The 20,036-nt window shown below is 45.6% G+C and overlaps 4 protein-coding genes and 1 long non-coding RNA gene across 8 annotated transcripts; 3 read left to right on the top strand and 2 right to left on the bottom strand.

Annotated features, from left to right (window-relative positions):
* Window positions 1-2,773, top strand: LOC120663542 (ubiquitin-like protein 5). Its single transcript, XM_039942397.1, has 2 exons — window positions 1-394; window positions 2,559-2,773. Exon 1 carries the CDS (start codon window positions 137-139, stop codon window positions 356-358), a length of 222 nt encoding a protein of 73 aa, XP_039798331.1. The 5' UTR covers window positions 1-136; the 3' UTR covers window positions 359-394; window positions 2,559-2,773.
* A 1,590-nt stretch (window positions 2,774-4,363) lies between these two features.
* LOC120663543 lies at window positions 4,364-5,067 on the bottom strand. The gene is made up of 2 exons (XR_005670531.1): window positions 4,933-5,067; window positions 4,364-4,831 (listed from the first exon to the last, which is right to left on the bottom strand). It is a non-coding gene; the product is annotated as an uncharacterized LOC120663543 (long non-coding RNA).
* Window positions 4,642-5,648, top strand: LOC120663541. The gene is made up of 2 exons (XM_039942395.1): window positions 4,642-4,774; window positions 4,888-5,648. Exons 1-2 carry the CDS (start codon window positions 4,753-4,755, stop codon window positions 5,262-5,264), a joined length of 399 nt encoding a protein of 132 aa, XP_039798329.1. The 5' UTR covers window positions 4,642-4,752; the 3' UTR covers window positions 5,265-5,648.
* A 1,267-nt stretch (window positions 5,649-6,915) lies between these two features.
* Window positions 6,916-11,126, top strand: LOC120663540 (protein TRAUCO-like). The gene is made up of 2 exons (XM_039942394.1): window positions 6,916-7,957; window positions 10,265-11,126. The coding sequence occupies exons 1-2, from the start codon at window positions 6,988-6,990 to the stop codon at window positions 10,537-10,539; spliced, it is 1,245 nt and encodes a 414-aa protein (XP_039798328.1). The 5' UTR covers window positions 6,916-6,987; the 3' UTR covers window positions 10,540-11,126.
* Window positions 11,127-12,189: 1,063 nt separating this feature from the next.
* Window positions 12,190-18,113, bottom strand: LOC120663544 (suppressor of mec-8 and unc-52 protein homolog 2-like). 4 transcript variants are annotated; one of them, XM_039942398.1, is made up of 12 exons: window positions 17,944-18,113; window positions 17,777-17,845; window positions 16,810-16,947; window positions 16,675-16,724; window positions 16,440-16,554; window positions 15,683-15,731; window positions 15,496-15,585; window positions 14,546-14,614; window positions 14,345-14,468; window positions 13,736-14,097; window positions 13,162-13,548; window positions 12,190-12,678 (listed from the first exon to the last, which is right to left on the bottom strand). In XM_039942398.1, the coding sequence occupies exons 2-12, from the start codon at window positions 17,821-17,823 to the stop codon at window positions 12,403-12,405; spliced, it is 1,707 nt and encodes a 568-aa protein (XP_039798332.1). In that variant the 5' UTR covers window positions 17,824-17,845; window positions 17,944-18,113; the 3' UTR covers window positions 12,190-12,402. The 4 variants fall into 4 exon arrangements, with proteins under 4 accessions (XP_039798332.1, XP_039798335.1, XP_039798334.1 ...); XM_039942401.1 differs by having other exon boundaries at window positions 13,736-14,094; window positions 17,944-18,112; XM_039942400.1 differs by having other exon boundaries at window positions 17,777-17,837; window positions 17,944-18,098.
* Between the last annotated feature and the right edge of the window lie 1,923 nt (window positions 18,114-20,036).

Below are 20,036 nucleotides of genomic sequence, written 5' to 3' on the forward strand. Positions count from 1 at the left end.
AAAAGCAGAGGCGGCGGCACGTTCTTCCTCTCTCTTTCCCCTCCGGAACCGTCTGCCTTTGCCGTTCGACGTCTCCGCCGGAGTCAGGGAGCTAGGGTTCGAAGAGGAGCAGGGCGAGAAGCGCGAGGAGGCGAAGATGATCGAGGTGGTGCTGAACGACCGCCTGGGGAAGAAGGTGCGGGTCAAGTGCAACGAGGACGACACCATCGGCGACCTCAAGAAGCTGGTGGCGGCGCAGACGGGGACGCGCCCCGAGAAGATCCGCATCCAGAAGTGGTACAACATCTACAAGGACCACATCACCCTCAAGGACTACGAGATACACGACGGCATGGGCCTCGAGCTCTACTACAACTAGCTGCCCTGTCTGACTACAGATGCCCCTGGTTATCAGGTAGGGTAACCCCTCTCGGATTCGGCACCGTTCCTCGTCGTTCCTGAGCGCGTGGCTTGGAGATTAGTTTTCCTTTTGCACGCTAGATCATCGGATGATCGCTCGGAGCAGCTTAGCGGATTGAATTCATTTTTAAAAAAAATTGGTGTGGCGTATTTCCAATTTCACTTCGTTCTTCTGATCTAGTCATGCTGACTGATTTGGAGGACTGTTGTGCCAAAGCTTTCTAGTTGTCATTTTCTCAGCGCTGGGGTATGTATGGTGAATTACTGAATCAGTGAATCTGTAATTTACAGGGTTAGTTTTTGGTTAGGTTTAGTCAGAGTCTTGTAGCTCCTGGGATTTATTTATTTATAGATTAACGAAAAATCCGGCCTCGATCATTCACAAGTGAATGTCTATAGCTGAGAGCAACTCCAACAGATTGATTTTCCCCTTTTCCCTTTCTCATCTTACAGGGAAATCCCCCATCACAATTTTAGATTATTGGGGAGATGTGCTCCAGCAGATTGATTTTTTCCTTTCCTCTTTAATTCATGAGTGGCCAGGATTTTCTCATGCATGTGGATCTTATGGCTAGGAAAGAATGGATAGAAAGGGAGAAGGTGGAATTCCCCTTTAAAAAGGGGAGATGGAAGAGAAATAAAGGGGAAAAGGGAAAGGAGAAAAGGGAAAATCAATCTGTTGGAGCTAAATTCCCCCCCCCCCCTAAATCATCTTTATGCCTAAAAAGTGGAAAGGGGAAAATCAATCTTTGGAGTTGCTCTAAAGTAACAGGACTGCAGTACGCATGCTGCCAGCAAGAGCTGATGAGATGAAACAGAACATGAATTTGACCATACAAAACGAAATCTAGATGACTTAAGGTTTGATTCTAGTGCTGGGATATGTATGGTGAATTACTGAATCCTGATTGATTATGGACACTGTAATTTACAGGGTTAGTTATTGGGTAGGTTTAGTTGTTGCCTTGTAGAATCTTCAGAAATGCACATAAATACAAGACTGAATTTCATACTGGGTACCTGTAATGGCAAATGTTTGGTGATGAAGAGCAAGTAACGTATTATGTCAAGTTCAGTAGCGGGTTTGACAACTGTTTCGTGGCATATTGGCACATCCAATTTGAGTCTGGTCTCCCTGTTGTTGAGTTATTGATCCATGAAATCTATGGGGACCTGAAGGCTCACTTAACTAGATGTTGGCGAACAATATCCAATGCTTGGCCGTCCTTTAAACATTTAATCCTAGGGTTAGTTATTTGCTGATAGCTACAAGATATTTGCAAATCACTTCTTCAGTCATGCTATACCTGTTTTACTTATAATTATTGTTGGTGTCTTAATTTGTTCTTTTGTCATGCTTGTCAAACATTTGTTGGTGTTTAGTTTAGTGACATTTTGTTTATAATTTTTTAGAAAAGTGATAGATGGTGTACTTTTTTCATTGTTATCATACACAATAGATGTGTTTTGATATGCCCAAAACTGTTAACCAGCATGAGTGGACGACTAACGTTGGCTATGTTATTAGATTATCATAACCTGTTGAGCTGTAATCCAATTATCAGTTGCTGTTTCAGCAAAATTATGTGAGTTAAAAATGAAATAAAAGGTTGATTGAGTAAGGTGATAAGGGAGATGTGATCCTTGAAGGATTTGGTCCTCCTAGCTTTTATTCCTTTCAGTTCTGGTGATATGGACCAAACCGATGTTGTGTTGCTAGCATCCCACATGCACGAATAGCTTTATTCGTGTTTTTTTTTGAAAGAATTTATTTGTGTTTGAACATGGTGGGGGTGGTGATGGTGTCCTACTGTGTCCTGGTCTTTCTAGCAGAAGAAATGTGGCTGCCATGGATTGATTGCCTGTAATTGACCTCCTTAAAGATCACATTTGCTGTAGTTACTTTTTCATAGAGCAATGCAGTATATTGTGCACTGTGGGCATGATCAACAGACCTGAACATTTTAGATTACTGGCGAAGTTGGTTTATGCTTGAATTTGAGGAGGCTGCCATGAACCTGTAGATTTTCCTGATTTAATATCCCGGAATGTCATTGGGCACCTTTTCTTCTGGAGTAATTCACTTGGGCATTTCTGTTTATATGATTTTCTTTGGCATATTCCTTCTCCCCACTAACCATTGTTCAATTACCATGCAGGTTGATCTGAATTCTGAAGTCATGGGTGCAATTCCAGTCGTCTTAAGCTCGCACATATAAGCAATCTCAGTGACTTTATGTCAGGCATGGTTGTGCCAAACTATGAATGACTATTGACAGCATCGCATATATTGTTGTGTGATCAACCCGCGAACCTGGTGTGCTGCTACTACTGGTACTATAAATAAAATAGTGCTTGACTTTGGTTGCAGTAATCGCCATCTTTTGTCTTGCAGTCATGTGTCTTTTATTCTGCTTGTTCTCGTGCTTCATGCAACGCACATTCGTCTGCGGAAGCGTCTTCTTGCACGCTTGAGATTTCCGGCACATGGGACCACGGTGTTCTTCGTGATCAGATTATACTCTGTCTGTTCCAAAATAAATGCAATTTTATGGTTCAAAATTTGTTCCACAAAAAATACAATTTTGACCTAGCAACCATAAAAAACAAGATTTGTATTATTAAAAAATCTCAAAGTTAGATATATACCATCGTTATTTCACTGACATGTGGAGTTCACCAAAGTCAATGATATGTGAGACACACATATGTATGTATATATGTATGTATGTATGTATATATATATATATATATATATATATATATATATATATATATATTTTGGGATTTTTTAACCTTGTGTTTGGTTGTGGGACTAGGGGCCTGTTTGGGAAGCCGGCTCTGGCTCCGTCTACTATAGCATACTGTAGCGGCACTGTAGCGTGAAGCCGGTGAAGCCACGTTTTCTCAGCTCCGCCGGCTCCTCCCCTCCCTCAGTGACTGTAGCGTGGAGCCGGTGGTTTCAGCTCCACGCTACAGTGCCGCATAGTGAGGTTTACTGTAGCACAGAGCCGGAGCGCTTGGGGACGGAGCCGTCCCAAACACGCCTTAGGTGGGATGGGTTGGCTCCAACCCTCGTTTTGGGATTGGCTCCAATCTCTATTATGTTTGGTTTGTGTTTGGGGTCGGGGTTGGGTTGATCCCATTTTTTGTTTGGTTGGAGGGATGAAAAAGAGGGGATGGATGGTTCATTTAACACCGTGAGCTACTGCTTGGTGGGTCCCACCGGTCATTCTCTAGACTCTTCTTCTTCCTCGGTTCGTTCTCGGTCTCTGCCCCGCCCTACCACCCTCTGCCGCGTCATGGAGGAGGCCCCGCGAGTGCGGCGGCCCGGCAAGCGCGGCGCGCGGCCTGCACGGAGGTCCAGCCGGCGGGGCGGCCTTCTCGACGCGGCGGAGCGGCCAGATCCGGTGGCCCCTGCTCCTCCCGCCCGCCATGGCCGTCCTCCTCCCCCCCTTCTCCCTCCCCTCCCTAGCCGGGCGCGAGCCGCCGCGGGCGAGCTCCGCCGCCGCGAGTCGGGACGAGGACGGGCGGCGCGGAACGAGGTCGACGACTGGCGGCGCGAAACGAGGTCGAGACGAGGACGGGCGGCGCGGAACGAGGACGAGGACGGGCGCCACGGAACGAGGTCGAGACGAGGACGACAAGACGGACGCCGACGGAACCCGTCCGGGTTCGCTCCGTCCCTCGAAATTCGACGGACGGAGCGAACCCGCATCTTGCGGGAATATCCTCTCCGGGAGCTGCTCCGCTCCCTTTGCCCCTCATCCAAACAGACCAAAATTGGGTCGGCTCCAACCAGGTTCGCTCCGCACCTCCAACCAAACACACGGTAATGGTACAAATTCAATTTTTCTTTATTTTTACTAAAGCCCACACATTGAGAAACCCACGGACCTAGCCACTAGAGGGCAAGAGAAGAACCCCAAAGAAATCACATCCTCCTCCCAACTACTACTAACTAGGGAAAATTTGCTACCAGACACTGCTCAAAGGTGACTTTTGCCGTAAGCCACTAAAAATATTTGGTTTTGCTGGAAGACACTATAAATTTATGGTTATTTGCCGCTGGACACTCGATTTAGTATTATATTCAGTTTAATGGAAAACTTCTGAAATTGACTAAATTACCCTCGCCTGGAACAGCTGAGCTGACTCCTTCGTGACCGGAAAAAAAAACAGGATCTAGAACTCCCCATGGCCATGGCTGGGTAGCGGGAGCGGCACTGCGGCAGCACCTACTCTTGGCGGCACGTGGTGCCCGCTAGAGATGGCCATGGCGCTCGATACCGCACGGAGCCCTCTCGAGGTGGCCGCAGCGCTCGATTCCGGCGATGGCACCCACTTCCGGCGATGGCGCTGAGGGGGTCCGCAGGTCTTGCCGCAACACTTCTGCAGGGCAACTGATTGACTGATTCTCCAGCTTGCATCTCTGAAAATCAGCTAGTATAATTGCTTGATTAGCTTCCTAGCTCACGGCGCATTCAGGTGCATCCAGCGACTGGCATACAAGATCATGGCTGGATCAAGCACCTCTCGTGGGCGCTGCCGAGGATGGGGAGCGGAGGCTGCTGACAGCAAAAGAGCATCGCAGCCTCCTCACACCAGCGCTAGCACTCTGTGGACTGTGGGAGGAGAGGAAAGGACCTCCACGGGGCTGCGCGCGTCGAGGAAGACAGCGCACGCTGGGGAGGGCTGCGCGCCCAGGGAGGCCTGCTGCTGGGCGTGGCCACCGCGCTGGGTACGAGAATCGCCACGAGGAGTGCAGCGGCGTGCGATGGTTCTGCGAGAGGAAGAAGAAGGTCTGTGTTTGCAGGGTGCTAGTGAATAGTGACAGTGTGATTGTTAATTATGGTGTCAAATAAAGATAGTTTACAAAACTAAATTCAGAACCCGCCTCAGTGACTCTGAAGAATCTAACGAGACTTTTGACCGTGCGATTAGAGAATGATTACTGTAGCAAATCCGCGATTAATTAATGTTATTAGATTCGTCACGAAAAGTTATATTCATCCCTAAAAAATTTTATAAATAGATTTCATTCCGTCCTTCATGCGGAAAAAATTCTCTTTAGCGCTAAGATTGTAGCGCCAAACCCAGACACCGAGGTTACGATTGTCATTTCTCATCTCTCTCCAATTAAATCGATTAAAATAGTGCTTGCGGTGTCCTTGAGCAAATGTACTGGTTGAACGGTGTCTTTGAGCAAAGATGCAATTTTTTAATGATCTATGTCAAATGCCATCAAATGGGACAACGGTGTCCATGGCAAATTTTGCCTACTAACTAGGAACCTCTCGTCCTGCTCCCCCTCTGAATCCCGGGATTTTTACATATTTACCATTATAAGGAAGAGCACTCGCTCGTTTACCACTTTTAAAAGAGCTCTTACATATTTAGTACTATTGTAGCTCCAACTCTTACATTTTTACCACTTTGACTGACGTGGCATGACACGGCGGCCTAACACGGTGACGCTGAGTCATCAAGCTCATGCGAAATGTCTTTGCTGCCCCTGATGTCTTTCTCTCTTCTCCCTTTCCGATAGCTGGGTCCCGCAGCTTCTCTCACTGCCAGGTGGGCCACACTTGTCAGCTTCGTCTTTCTCGCCTGCGCAGCTCCCCTCCCCGCGCGGCTGAGCCGAGCCCCTGCCTCCCCGCCTGCGCACCTGCTGCAGGACCCGCGCCGCGCCGGCTGGGCACGCGCTCGCTGCTGCAGTGCCACCGGCCAGCGCCTGCTCAGGCCTGCTGGAGCTCCCGTGCCGCTGGGCTTGCCTCGGCCGCCGTGTCGCCCGTGCCGCTGTTCGCCACGCCATGCAGTGAAGCGCCGGCCGGCCGCGCTGCCACCCGCAGGCATCTCCAGCACCACACCCTGGTCACCCCCTCCGGATCCACCCGATTAATCTAATCCCCATCGGCTAATCTCACCTCCTAATCATGGGGAGTAACTAATCCTGTCTCCAGCACGAGGAGCACGAGGATGGTAGCGGCGGGCGACGCCAAACGGGAAGAGCACGAGGAGATTTTTTTCTCTTTGTTTTTTTTCCTCCGAGACTGAACTCCACAGTGAGGGGCGGCGCCCGCGAGGGGATAAGGCCGGCGGCGCGGAGAGGGCAGGCCCCAAGAGGCGGCGCGTCCGGGTCGGCGGCGGCCGTGGCTGCCTCCGCGGCTGCTGGCTGGCCGCCGCGGGGATGCAGAGCCAGTCGTGTTCGTGGGCAAGGGCGTCGGAGGTGGAAGACGAACCTGACGAATGGGGCCCACCTGGCAGTGAGATGAGCTGCGGGACCCATCTGTCGGAGAGGGAGAAGAGAGGAGCTGGGCAGGGGCAATAACGACATTTCACATCGCCTTGCTGACCGGACACCACCGTGTCCTGCCGCCGTGTCGTGCCACGTAGGACAAAGTGGTAAAAATATAGTAATCGCAGCTACAGTAGTGCTAAATATGTAGACGTCTTTTTAAAAATGCTAAACGAGCGAGTGCCTCTCCTTATAGTGGTAAATATGTAAAAAACCCCTGAATCCCTAATCCCCTCCGCGCTCGATTGCCGCCGCCGCCGCCGCCGCCGCGTTCGCCCCAGCCTCCCGCAATGCAACCTCCATCCGGTCTCTCGCCGCCCCCACCATCCTCTCCGCCCGCCGATACGCTGGCCTCCGCCGCCATCCAAACCCCAAGCCTCCCCGACACCCCGGCCTCCTTGGATCCCGATACCCCCTTCTCCGATGCCGCACCCCTCGAAGTCTCGGACGCCGACACCCCCGCCCTCGCACCAACACCCGACGGCGCCCTCGCCTCCGCCTCTGACGCCCCCGGCGACGGCGAGGACGACGGGATCACCAACCCCTCTGGCGGCTCCAGGAAGCACATGACCCTAGCGCCGCCGGCGCCGGCCAGCAAGAAGTCCAAGAAGAAGGGCGGTAACAGCGTCTGGACCCGGCCAACCTCCCGCAAGGGCAAGAAGAAGGCGAGGCAGCCGGGCGGCCACGGCCCCGGTGGTGGCATCAGCGGCGCCCACCCCGGACCCATCGCCGGTGGAGATGAGTTGTGCCAGCTCGTCCCCGCGACCCGCCTTGCCGCCGAGCGCAACGACGACGCGGCCACCCAGCCCGTGCAACTCTCCCGCTTCTTCAAGTCCGAGAAGATCGAGGTCTCCGACGACCGCCTCACAGCTGCCAGCACCAAGGGCTACCGCATGGTGCGCGCCACCCGCGGCGTGGCGGCCGGGGCGTGGTACTTTGAGGTCAAGGTTGTGCATCTCGGCGCCACAGGCCACACGCGCCTTGGATGGGTGACCAATAGGGCAGATCTCCAGACACCGGTTGGGTATGATGCCTATGGGTTTGGGTACCGCGACATTGATGGCGCCAAGGTGCATAAGGCTTGGAGGGAGAAGTATGCTGATGAAGGGTATGGGGAAGGAGATGTACTCGGGTTCTACATTTCTCTACCTGATGGGGAGAGATATGAGCCTAAGCAACCCGACCTGATTCAGTACAAGGGAATGCCATTTCATGTGCAAGTCCCCAAGGAGGAGCAGAAGGTACCAGCTCCTGTTCCTGGTGAGTGGCTGTTTTAATAAAATTCTGTATATAGCTGTAGGTTGGTTGTTGGTGCCAATTTAAAAACACATACAGTTTTTACAATGAAATGGCTATGAAGTAGCTATTGTACAATAAGATGAATTGTTTCTCACTCAGTTCTTGAGATAATGTAGATGACTACTAGCAGAATTTTGTAAATGGGGTATTGAGATTTCAAGATGACAAATTCAAGAAAAGAATGTCTAATGAAACAAGTAATCATGTATAAACACTTTCTCTTACAGTTTTGTTATTATACAGTGTCGGTACCCTGCAACTGGGGTACCCACTCCTACTGTGCCAAGACTCGCGTAGTTATCTGTAACTACGCCCTAAGGAGCTGAGCAGCCGGACCCCTGGGGTCCGACTCCATCTCACCGGACCAACGGTCCCGGACCCGCTTCCCGCTCGGGGACGGGTCCGGTGTCACCACGTGTCCCAGAGGTGGAAATGCTCAGCACCTGTGGCCGCGGACCCGGACCCCCGCAGGTGGGTCCAGGACCTCCACGAGCCATCCGGACTCCCGCAGATGGGTCCGGGACCTCCACGAGCCATCCGGACTCCCGCAGATGGGTCCGAGACCTCCACGTGCCTATCCGGACTCCCGTGAGCTCTCGGCTCAGTTAGCTGCTCGGGAGGGGTCCGGAGCCGCCACGTGTCACGCAGACGCGGGCGCGGGCTCAAGCCTTCCGCTGGAAGCTCCCTCACCCACCCGCATTAAGTGCGAGTGGTTGAGGCAGGCTCTGCTGCCGCTGGGCACGGGGCAGCTTTTGTCAGTCCACACTGTGGATCGCCAGTTACCGAGGCGGCTCGTCAGTTACCAAGGCAAGCATTAAAGACTCAGCGCCGTGCGCATGGGCGACGAGTCATGATGACCAGCTACTGACTGAAGCAACAGTGCACGCTGCTACAATGACTGAGTCAGTAGTTCGGCGCTTCATCATGACCTCGACGCGCGGCTGCAGAGGCTAGACTCTACTCTGATAGGACAGCTCAAGACCATCCCTGGTCAGAAGCTACGCACGGAGGCCGACGACAAGATCTCCGGATCTGAGGCATTGAAGGCCAAAGTGTAGTTTATAATACATCGTCGGGTCCACATGTCGGGGCCCCGCTCAGTGTACGTGCTCCCCTTGGACATATAAAAGGGAGAGCACACCCGCTAGAACACAGATCCTCAGACTCTCTCAAGACTCAGCTAGAGAGCGTGAGGCAATACAACACACAGTGGACGTAGGGTATTACGCTCCGGCGGCCCGAACCACTCTAAACCAGCTGTGTTCATCGCGTTCTTGAGTGAGATCGAACTAAGACTAGCTAACCCCCGAGTACACACCCTCTGGGCTAGGGCGGGTGCCTTCCGCCACCCGGCCGTGGTTGCAGCTCCACGACATATAGAATAGGTATTAGTTTAGTAATGGGGTTGGAGCAGCAAACTCGGATTCAGCAAGAATCTCATTTTCTGGTAGTATCAAGGGGTAATTGGACAATAAATAGTTAGGACTGAGTAAAGTTTAGAAATCATATGCAGATATTGCCTACTGATGTTGAATACTTGATTAAACAATTAAATGTATTGCTCATGCTTTGCCCGTGTGTTGGTAGATACATGTCATTTAGTTTTAGATTGGGATGGTGTTTTCCCAATGCACCCTTGCATGAATTCCTGTACCCTCCTTAGACATTATATAGACTAGTTAAATGTGTACGAAGTCACCATGTCTCCATTGCATGCACTAGATAGTAGTTTCCATTTATTCATCTTTTAGCAATTTCTGAAGCCTAAACTAATGTATACTGCATAAACAAATCCTTGCTCATTTGCATTGAAATGCCAATTGAAAATTTATCTTGCAGCATAACCTTTTCGTCTGGGAGTTTACATGTCCTTTCATAGTAACACCTTTGCACCTTATAGTTGCTTCATTCAATACATGAATAAGTATGTGCATCTTTGTATATTTCTTTCTTGAAGTATATTGTTGTATCTTCCATACATGAATAAGGTGCATCTTTAATATTGATTTTTGTATGGCCTAGTTGGAAATCCCAATTGGTTATGCTTGAGAGGTTTTAGTTGTCCCATTGGTGCTAAAATGTTTGGATGTTGGGTGTTCATTATTTATTAATTGGTGGACCACCCTGTGTTCTAGATTACACTTTGTTCTGCACTCATGAAAAGAAATGGATGTCCCCAACAATGGCTCTTCTACACTTCTGTTGCCCGTTATTTTGTTTGTTCAGAGTTTAGACAATATAAATATTCCATGGTTCTTGCATACACAGGGAGTGAGATATGCTACTTCAAGAATGGGGTATGCCAAGGCAGTGCCTTCAAGGACATTCCTGGAGGGAGGTATTATCCAGCTGCATCAATGTATACGTTACCTAACGAGCCAAACTGCGTGGTCAAATTCAACTTTGGGCCAGACTTCGAGTTCTTCCCACAAGATTTTGGTGGCCTCCCAATCCCTCAACCAATGAGCGAAGTGCCTTATCAGGCACTTGAGGTGAAGAATGAGGGGCCTGCCGAAAATGGTATTGCTGAAAAAACTAGCTAGTGTAGTTAACATGCTATTAAGGCTTTTAGCTATGTTGGTTTTTGAATACCCGTGTAAACACCAAATGGGCCCATGGCTAGGTCATGGTGAGGTTGGCCGCTGGAGCCATATCTGACTACTAGATGTATGCTTATATGTTGTCACCAAATGGGTCCAGTTTCCTGTCCTTGGCCCGGTGATGAAGTTATTCACTCTGTTCGCTTGGCTGTGGTTAGTGGCTGCTGCTGATTTGTTATGAAAGAAAAATATTGTTGGTGGCTGGTGTTGATTTGGTATGAGAGAAAAATATTGATGGCTGGTTGGCTGACAAGCCAAGTGAATAGAGTGTTTGTGTGCTGCCAGATGGTAGTGGAATGGTGATGGTAACGTATGCAACCTGCGGTGGGACGAAGAGTAGTGATGGGAGATTGGGAGGTGGTGGGTTGATGCGGCAGGTGAAACTTTATGCTGGGAGTTTCACTGTGGTCAGGAAGGATATTTATGGCTAGAAAAAGTATCTGCATGTAAATTTGCCAATTTATATTCATTTTCATTTTTCATCCCAGCTATTTAAGCAATCCAAATGGCCTTTGCCAGTATTTCTGTAACTGTGAAATCTGTCTGGTTTTGTTCAATACGCATGCAATGTGAATGTGACTGACAGAATCACTTAGATGTTTATTTCATTTACTATCGGTCAGACTGTTGATAACATATACAGGAACAGAACGCATCATATCGGGTATTTGTATGCTTGTAGACATTACAGTGAGGTTACATAGGAAAAATACATCAACGACACTTTCTGTAGTCTACCCTATGCTTCACGTGGCATCTTGCAAAATTAAGCTTTGCAGTTTGTTTAAATGGCAATCAAGAAAAATAGCAACGTGGGCAAAAAGCACTTCATCTCAAAAATAGCAACGTGGGCAAAAAGTACTTCCATCTCTAAATATTAGTTGTTTTTTTTTCTAGATACATAGATTTTGCTACACATCTAGACATAATATATATTTAGGTGCATAGCAAAATCTACACCTAGAAAAGTCAAAACAACTAATAAATTGGGAGAATGCAGGAAATGCTTTAGAAGCTCAGATTTTTCAGCATATTTTGTTGGCAAAAACTGATAATTGTTGAAATAGTATAGTTCTTCATACGAATACCAATTAATTCCGGTTCCATTCGTGTGAAATTGACTGAAGATACTCAAAGGGGAATACAGTGTTTTGGTCTTTTGGAGGCAGTGATGGACCCAATCCACCCTTGGATTCATTCACCTTTCTTCCTATTCCAAGGGGATCATAGGAAATGCCCACAAACACGCCTCAATGAAATGGGCAATGGTGTTCTTACCCCTACTTTCAAGGTCAATTATAAGTAATCACATAGTACATAAGTGTCATTTACAATTAGACAGGTGTATCACAGGGTAGATGGCCCTTAGTATAGACTATCTATCCTTTTGAAACAATTGCTCGTACAAATAAACAAAAACATACAATCGCGAGCTTAACCCTGCTGATCATACTGGCAGCAAAACGAAGTATTGTCTGCACAATGAGCTAAGACATGGAAATTATTTTTATACAATTTATGGTTAAGCAGTGATTATTTTTCACAGATAGCTGCCCGCACAGTTAGCACCTTCGACAAATTGAAAGAACAGGATAATGATAAATAGAGTATTGCCTCTTTTCTTCACATGAAAAAGGTTACAAATACAGGCATATTTCCTCTAATGTTTCAGCTCAGGAGCTCAATATATTTCAAAGTGACACCTCGAACAAGTAGTCAAACACTACAGCACACAGCTACCAGGTAAACATGGTAAATTTAGCACATAAGCACTATTGGCAGGAGAAACAAAAACCATCAACAGCTTCAGCCACGCTGTTTCTTTGAGCTAGGTAAATCATCATCATAATGGCCACCATCATCAGCCCCATCCTTTTCACCCTTCTTCCGAGCCAGGATCTTGTTTATCTTGTGGAGGTCATTCGTGAGCTTTTGGTCCTTGTTCTGCTTCCTTGTCTTCCTACCATCCTGCATCTTCACACCAAACTGGAAGGCGGCCTTCGGCATGGCTTCTTTCTGATCATTGTATTTTGCCCACTCCTCTTCCGTCTCAAAGTCCCACCTGTGAAGACGACCCTTCGCCTGCTCAAGAATCATATATCAGAATACACTACAGAGATGGTCCAAAAATGTCAAGGATAAAAATTTATGCATGGTTCAACAACAGATGTGTCAAACCATTTTAAATCTAAACCAAAAGCCATAATTGCAGTAGAAGCAAAGAGCCAATTACTACTTTATCACAAGTGAACAACAGAACATGTACAGGCTAAACAACCAGATTTAGTAATACCAGGAGACATTTTTGGGATTATGTTCAAAATCCCAGACTGAAAGTAGTAAGGTCTCACAAGAACAGCTACTGCAATTTCATTATTCAAATAAATAATGAAAAAAAAGAAGAAATGAGTTATCAGTGCAAATCAACTCAAAAGCAACTGCACTTTGATAAATATTAACTAAGTGATGCTTATCTACTGCTATTTCACACAGACCCTTGTCACAAGCATAGGCTTGCATCAGCAAGGAAACCTTTATGCATAAGATCCAAATGATTTCACTTACCCGTCCACCCATATCCATTTTTGATAAATCATCTTCATCGTCGCTCCCGGCAATCTCATTATTATACTCCTGGTAACCAGGATAACACTCAGAGTAACTATCTGAAATAAAATTTGGATCTCTCTCCCGTGCATCTTTCTCTCTCAGCTGATTAAGCCTTTGATCATCACGTTTGAAAACAGAACCAAGGCCCCGATCCTTGTCTGCTTGAGTCATGAACCTTGGATCCTGGGATATACTAGGGTCAGCTAACACATCGTATTCCAGGGTGCTTTGTTGCACATACTGTTCCGGATAAGCCAACTGCTGTTCTGCATACACATAGCCTGACCAGTCGCCTTGATACCCGGCAGATGCCACCTGGGCTTGAACAGCATCATACCCAATCTGGACCCAGAAATTAAGTATTACGACCAAGTTGGATAAATTGGAATATAGAGAACTAAAAATAGGTTATAGCATGCACGAATATGGAGAAATAGCAAATAAATTGTCAGCCTCTAGCATTCAAAGTGCATGGTTCAAATTACAGATATCCACCAGAACCTAAGTCCCTGAATATTAATAGCCTTACCGGCTGTTGCCAAGCTTGAGCAGGTTCAGATGGTGGTATTGGGCCATACATGGGTTCAGTGAAATAAGTCTGCTTCTGATGGTTATGTGGGGATTCATCCATATCCTCAGAAACAGGGCTCTGGCTCATTTCCTTGTTAGGGACAGAATAGTCAACCCCATCTCCGACAAAAATGTCATCGTCATCTGCTCTAGCAACAGGGGCAGATTGCTTCTCATTCCCATTAAAATTATTGTCCCGACGGGGTGGTGGTGGTGGTGGCGGCATATCCTTCTGTGATTGATGTTTCAGAGCAGAACCATTAGTTTGGGAAGGTTTTACTGCCTCGTCATAGTCACCGGTCACCAAATTGTTCTTCCCTGCTACAAACACAACAAATTAAATAGATATCTAACCCATCAAGCACCTAAAGATAGTTCTTGAAAGAATACTGAGGTACAATTGAAATAAAACTCAAGCATCCCTCAGAAAAGTAGCAACTTCTGTATTACTAAATATAAACACTTCTAGCTTCTTCCAAACAAATCACTTTAGCATATTTTCTCACGTCTTTACCAAGAAAGTTTTCCTATTCTCAGTAGCATTTATTTTCATTTTGATGTAGCCCACCTTTTAAATCTCTCTCCTTTTTCTTTTTCTTTAAGACCTTCCCTGAAGATCCAAGTCGGAGGTATGTCATAATTTTAGCAATCCTGTCAAGTACAGAACCATCCACACTGACAGTTACCATCTCCTGCAGAAGTAAAAAGATTATTGAGAAAGAAAAGTTAGAAGCTACTCCAACATGGCATACAACTGTTGTTATAATACCTCTGGAATTGGGCAATCAGCTTTGCTCCTATGAAGAGTTGTTGGAATATCATTGGTTACTCCTTCCTCCTGATTGATTAAATGGAGATAATTATTGTGCTTGCTAAACTAAAATTTTGTACCAAAAAAGAAAGATAAAATGATACAACAAAAGATGTAGTGGCGTAGTGCAAACAAAAGGAACTTGATGATATCGGCTACTTCATGATAATAGGCTTTGCTGACACCTGTACTCTATTCTTTTTAGAAAATCTTTGGAAAGGATATATCTAGAACACCAAAAGCATCATGCCCCCCAATAATAATGAGCTACTGATGGTTTCTGGCTTGTGATTTGGTTTCCCTAATGGAACATGAATATAGAGAAAGTACCGGATGCTGCACTTATGAGGCCATGAGCACTGCAATGACGATCAAATGCATGTAGAATAAATCATGATATCAGAGGTATAAAGTAAATTAACACTATAGTTGAAGATGAAGGAGCATAATAGAAGCAGAAGTGAGAACTACAGAAAATTGATCACACTTCAGGTGATGAGTAGAGAAACAGACAAATATTTCTTATAATAGAATGAAACATAATCATTTTGTATGTTGTAAAAGGAAAAAGGATAATCATAACATTAGAATGCTAATCAGAATAAAAAGGTTAAAATCTGAACTATAAATATCTTTCTAAAACAATTTGACAGCATAATTTTGATTTCTCTATGTTTCAGATATTTATACATGCATAGCATATGTCTATTGGTACTTATGAACACTGATGAGTTATGAAAATAAAATAATGCAATTACATATGGTCATTTTTGTGGAGGAAAAATAGGGAGAGTTAATGCCTACAGTTTGCAATTTACAATACATGAGTTACATGACCATTCTGAATTTACAATCACCTCCACTATGCAGCTGAAGCAAACGAATCAACATGGGAATAAGGGTGTTACCATATTGTAAATAAATGACATCCGACCAGGCAGAAACAACTCATTCTCTTTTATTATGCTTTGTGGCTTTATGATCCATTGGTAGACAGACTGCAACAAACAGAGTGACAATGAGTATCCATGTTATTTTATTAGCCCTTAACATATGAAGGAAAAAAAACACTGATAAACTAAATAGGAAATCTACCTTTGCAGTTGCAGTCCGGAAGGAGACTACCTGATCTTCTTTTGTTGACCTTACAAAAAAAATGAAAGGTATGTGTCATGCTTCCAAAGCACTAGGCATGTCTATAGTACTACAAGAGATATTTGTATTGGTACATCTCCAATCGTAGATGTAACAAAAAAAAGTCATTGTAGCAGAGGGTGGTGCTAACAATGTGCAGGAGACAATATTTAACTGAGATTATGTTTACATATACTCTAAGGTCAACATATCATTATTGGTTGTACAAAATAGAAAAGACCTCAGATAAATCTCAGTTAGCACTTAGTAGCAGAACAGCACAAGTGTGCATAATGGCTTCAAGAAGATAAGCTGGTAAAGTTATGCAGTACTACAAGAGATACAAATGCAAAATTTTATTACAAGAAGCAGAACCCCTTTTTTAATTTACTGTACCAATCTCTAGGAATAGTAAGCTTATCAACAGTTTCGACTCTTTTAAAATTCAATTGGGAGGAAAATAAATCTCTTTTAAATTAACTCAAACTAGTGTAAAGCTAGTCCCACAGAAGTTGGTCCAAATACTTCAGTCACCATGGACCAACTTTTTGTACTGGTTTTCTTTGGGCACAAGTGAATATTGCACGTAGCAATTACTATTATGGCCTTATGGGTGAACTTTGAAGGTAAACCCTACTCACTGTTACAATCATATAGGAAAAGGAATAGCAACATGAAATAATGCTAATTACTAAAACCATACTGTGGTGGCAAGTACCTTGACTTTGCATCCTTCCCATCCTCTGCATCAGGTTTCTTTTCAATTTCACTCCGTATTTTGTGAAGTAGAGCATAGTCCAAGCCTTTGACCAAATGTGTATGCTCCAAATCACCTTACAATAATAGTGGAAATGGAATGTCAATCAAAGAGTTCAGAACATGAAAAAGGAAATGTTTTCCCCATAAAAAAGAAATTATTTCCCTAAAAAAAGCTATAGCATCACACAATCAACCTCCTAGAAATTTGCTCTTCTCAATTGAAATCTTGTGCGCATCTGCCAGACTGTAACACAAACATAGTAGAAAATCAAAATTCCAGAAAACATATGAGAGCACAGATGGAAGCCTCAGACCATGTGATCTGTTACCTCAAATCTGTCCCAGGAGGTGCCACAGCATGAAATGAACCAAGCTCTGTAGGCTCATAATCTGGGTTTTGATCTTCACGACGTTCCTTAGCACGATCGCGATACCTGGGTGTCTCTGGTTCTTCCTTTTTCTCCTCTCTGAATGAAAAACAAGAGCGATTTAGGTTTCCTGAATCACTTAGAATAGGTAACATGAGTTTTATGTTGGAGGTATTTCTAGTTTGCATATAATTTGTCACTATCATTTACAACTTTCACATGATTACGGATTCTAAAACATATCCAAAAAAAAGCAGAAAACGTGTATGAATTCTGTCCAAGCCAGAATCTCTGAAAGTGTGGGTATCCTGCATATTTTCATATCTCCCTTGGTTAGCACTTTAGCCATTTGAATGTGATTCTCTGCATCAACAGCTTGTGATACATATACAAAGTAGAAGTCCATAAAGATGGATAGTATATTCCCAGACACACTTAGTGATAGCAATTCGTGCTATTCCAAAAGAGTTATTGTTCGAGAAAAAAAAATCCAAAAGAGTACATGAATCAAATAATAAACTATGTAGCAGTCCGACTAGCTGGCTAAAGGGTTAAGCTGAGGGGGGGGGGGGGGGGGGTCAGCCTTGATTGCCCATTTTGGTTACAGACATTCATGGAATCATGTCACAACAATAGTAACTGTAGCATCAGCAGCTGTGGTTTTACTGAATAATGTTTCTGCTCTGTATGTATGAGAAATATGACACACAGACAAGCAGCCCCATTTCAAGTCTAATCAAAAGTTAGTTCCACAAACCTTAATAAACAGCTACAGGTCGGGGGTTATATATAAAACAAAACGGAACAATAATACTCCTTTCCCAGAGCCAGAGACACAGCTCGTATCCTATTTGTCCGATCCCAAATCCACTTGGCGCTAAGAAATGTACAGAACAAACACAAAGCACATGTAGTGTGGAGTGCTTACTTCCGCCGCATCATCTTCTCCTTGTAGTAGTTCTTCTTCGACGACATCTTCTCTCCCTTTTCTGTATCCCTAGAAACATTTGGAGAGAAATTAGAATCTCGAAGACGAAATTGCAGGCCCAGGTCACAGGCTCAAGGCTCGTACTCGGCGACTTGGTCTTACGGTACCTGCTCAGAGTTAGCTACGGCAGCGGATGATGCGAACGAGACAACGGGGCTTGACAGACGGCGTCAGGCGGTGGTGGCGTCGGACGGCGCCGCGGCGGGAGGCGGACAGGCGGGGGGGGCAGAGCGGTACGGAGGTCGGGAAACGATAGAGGCGACGCGGGGGGGGGGGGGGGGGGGGGGGGGCGGGGGCACCGGCTCAGCTCGGAGATGGGAGGAGGCTGGAGGAGAGAAATTTCGATATTTAACCCTAACTTCGCAGGCCTCACGTGTTCTAACACTACGTTCGCAAGCCTTTCGAAATTTGACATCGTGCCTGCGAAGTGTTTCGAAACAGGGGTTTTTCACCTATTTTCCATTTTCCCTCTATTTCCATTAATCTTTCCCTTTCCCAGCCATCCTAAAAAGACCTATCTACCCTTTGCCTTATACACTTGAATCGATCAGGAGGGATCGAAGCCATCATTCTCCGTACTTCAGACTACAGATCTTACAGCCTTGTTTTTTCAAGTGGACTGATGTTGTTTTTCCCCAAAAAAATTTTGACAGCATATGGCCATAATTTTTTGATTTAGGGATGACAAGTTGCATGATATATATATATATATATATATATATATATATATATATATATATATATATATATATATATATATATATATATATAACATACAAATAACACATAAACATTGCAATATATGTAGCATTAGGGGCCTCCTAAATAGCACATAAACACATGGTCACAACATCATCCAGTTCCACAAAAGCAGCCATGAAACATAGTATTGGGGTTCATGGTTTCCCAACAAAACAGCAAGACAAGTTTAGCTAAACATAACAGTTTTGCATGAAGAACATCATTTTTTTGCCTTCCTTGGAGTGATCTTCTTCTTCACAGCTAATTGCTTCCTCCGAAGGGGGGTGACTGCAGTAGTAGGAGTGGGCGCAGTAGTAGTAGGAGAGGTCGTAGCAGTAGTGGCTTCACCTTCCATGGTTAATGCCAGCTACCTGAAAACAGTAGAGAATTTGCAATGTAGAGATGACAACTCATAGACATGAAATTTTAATCTTATTAATTTGTTAAATATCTGACCTTCGAGTCATAGGACCAGGACTTGTGGTGATAGTAGTTCTCTGTTTGTTGCCACAAGGACTTGTTTGGACTTCCAAGCTTAAAGCAGTTTGGCTACAAAAATCAGGTAACGTGAAGCTATGAAAAAAGTAGAAACAGTAGGGATAAGTCAAGAAAAAATTCAGATATGTATCACCTCCTTGTGACAGGACCATGACTGTTGGTCATAGAAAAAATATGTCCACCAGCTTGCGGTTCACCTCCTTGTGACATGACCCTCCTGATCGATTCAAGTGTATAAGGCAAAGGGTAGATAGGTCTTTTTAGGATGGCTGGGAAAGGGAAAGATTAATGGAAATAGAGGGAAAATGGAAAATAGGTGAAAAACCCCTGTTTCGAAACACTTCGCAGGCACGATGTCAAATTTCGAAAGGCTTGCGAACGTAGTGTTAGAACACGTGAGGCCTGCGAAGTTAGGGTTAAATATCGAAATTTCTCGCTGGAGGACGGCGGCGCGGCGGTCCGGAGTGACCTTTCTCGATATGGCCCTCGGATTCGCTGGTTTTTGCGGCCGCAACCAAACGGAGCACGGGACGAGATGATGGGATTTTTGGGCTGTTTGGTTAGCTGCATCTTCATTGGCCAGGCTAACCGGATGTAGTTTTGAGTTGTTTGGTTTCCTGATCAAGCGTTTGAGCCAGGTTCCGGTCGTGCAGCCGTGCAGCTCGAGCGAGGCTTGCCAGGAACGTGGAAATCGAGCGTATTTGGCGAGCCAGGCCCGGCCGATGCAACGGAGTGCTCACATGCTCTCTGGTTGAAAGGTAATATGCACACAAAACGAAGCAAAAGATGGCAACCAAACACCGGCCTAGAGGAACCTGTATGTGCCGAGAGCCTGGTTCGTAGATGCAGGTAGACTGGGGACGCCCGCCATCCAATCACGCCCTTTGTGTTTAGACATCCGACGCCACGTATATTCTAGTCTGACTCAAGATCTGACGGCCCAAATCAAAACAAGAGATAA

This window comes from Panicum virgatum, chromosome 3N (genome assembly GCF_016808335.1).
Source record: "Panicum virgatum strain AP13 chromosome 3N, P.virgatum_v5, whole genome shotgun sequence".
Lineage (NCBI taxonomy): Eukaryota > Viridiplantae > Streptophyta > Magnoliopsida > Poales > Poaceae > Panicum > Panicum virgatum.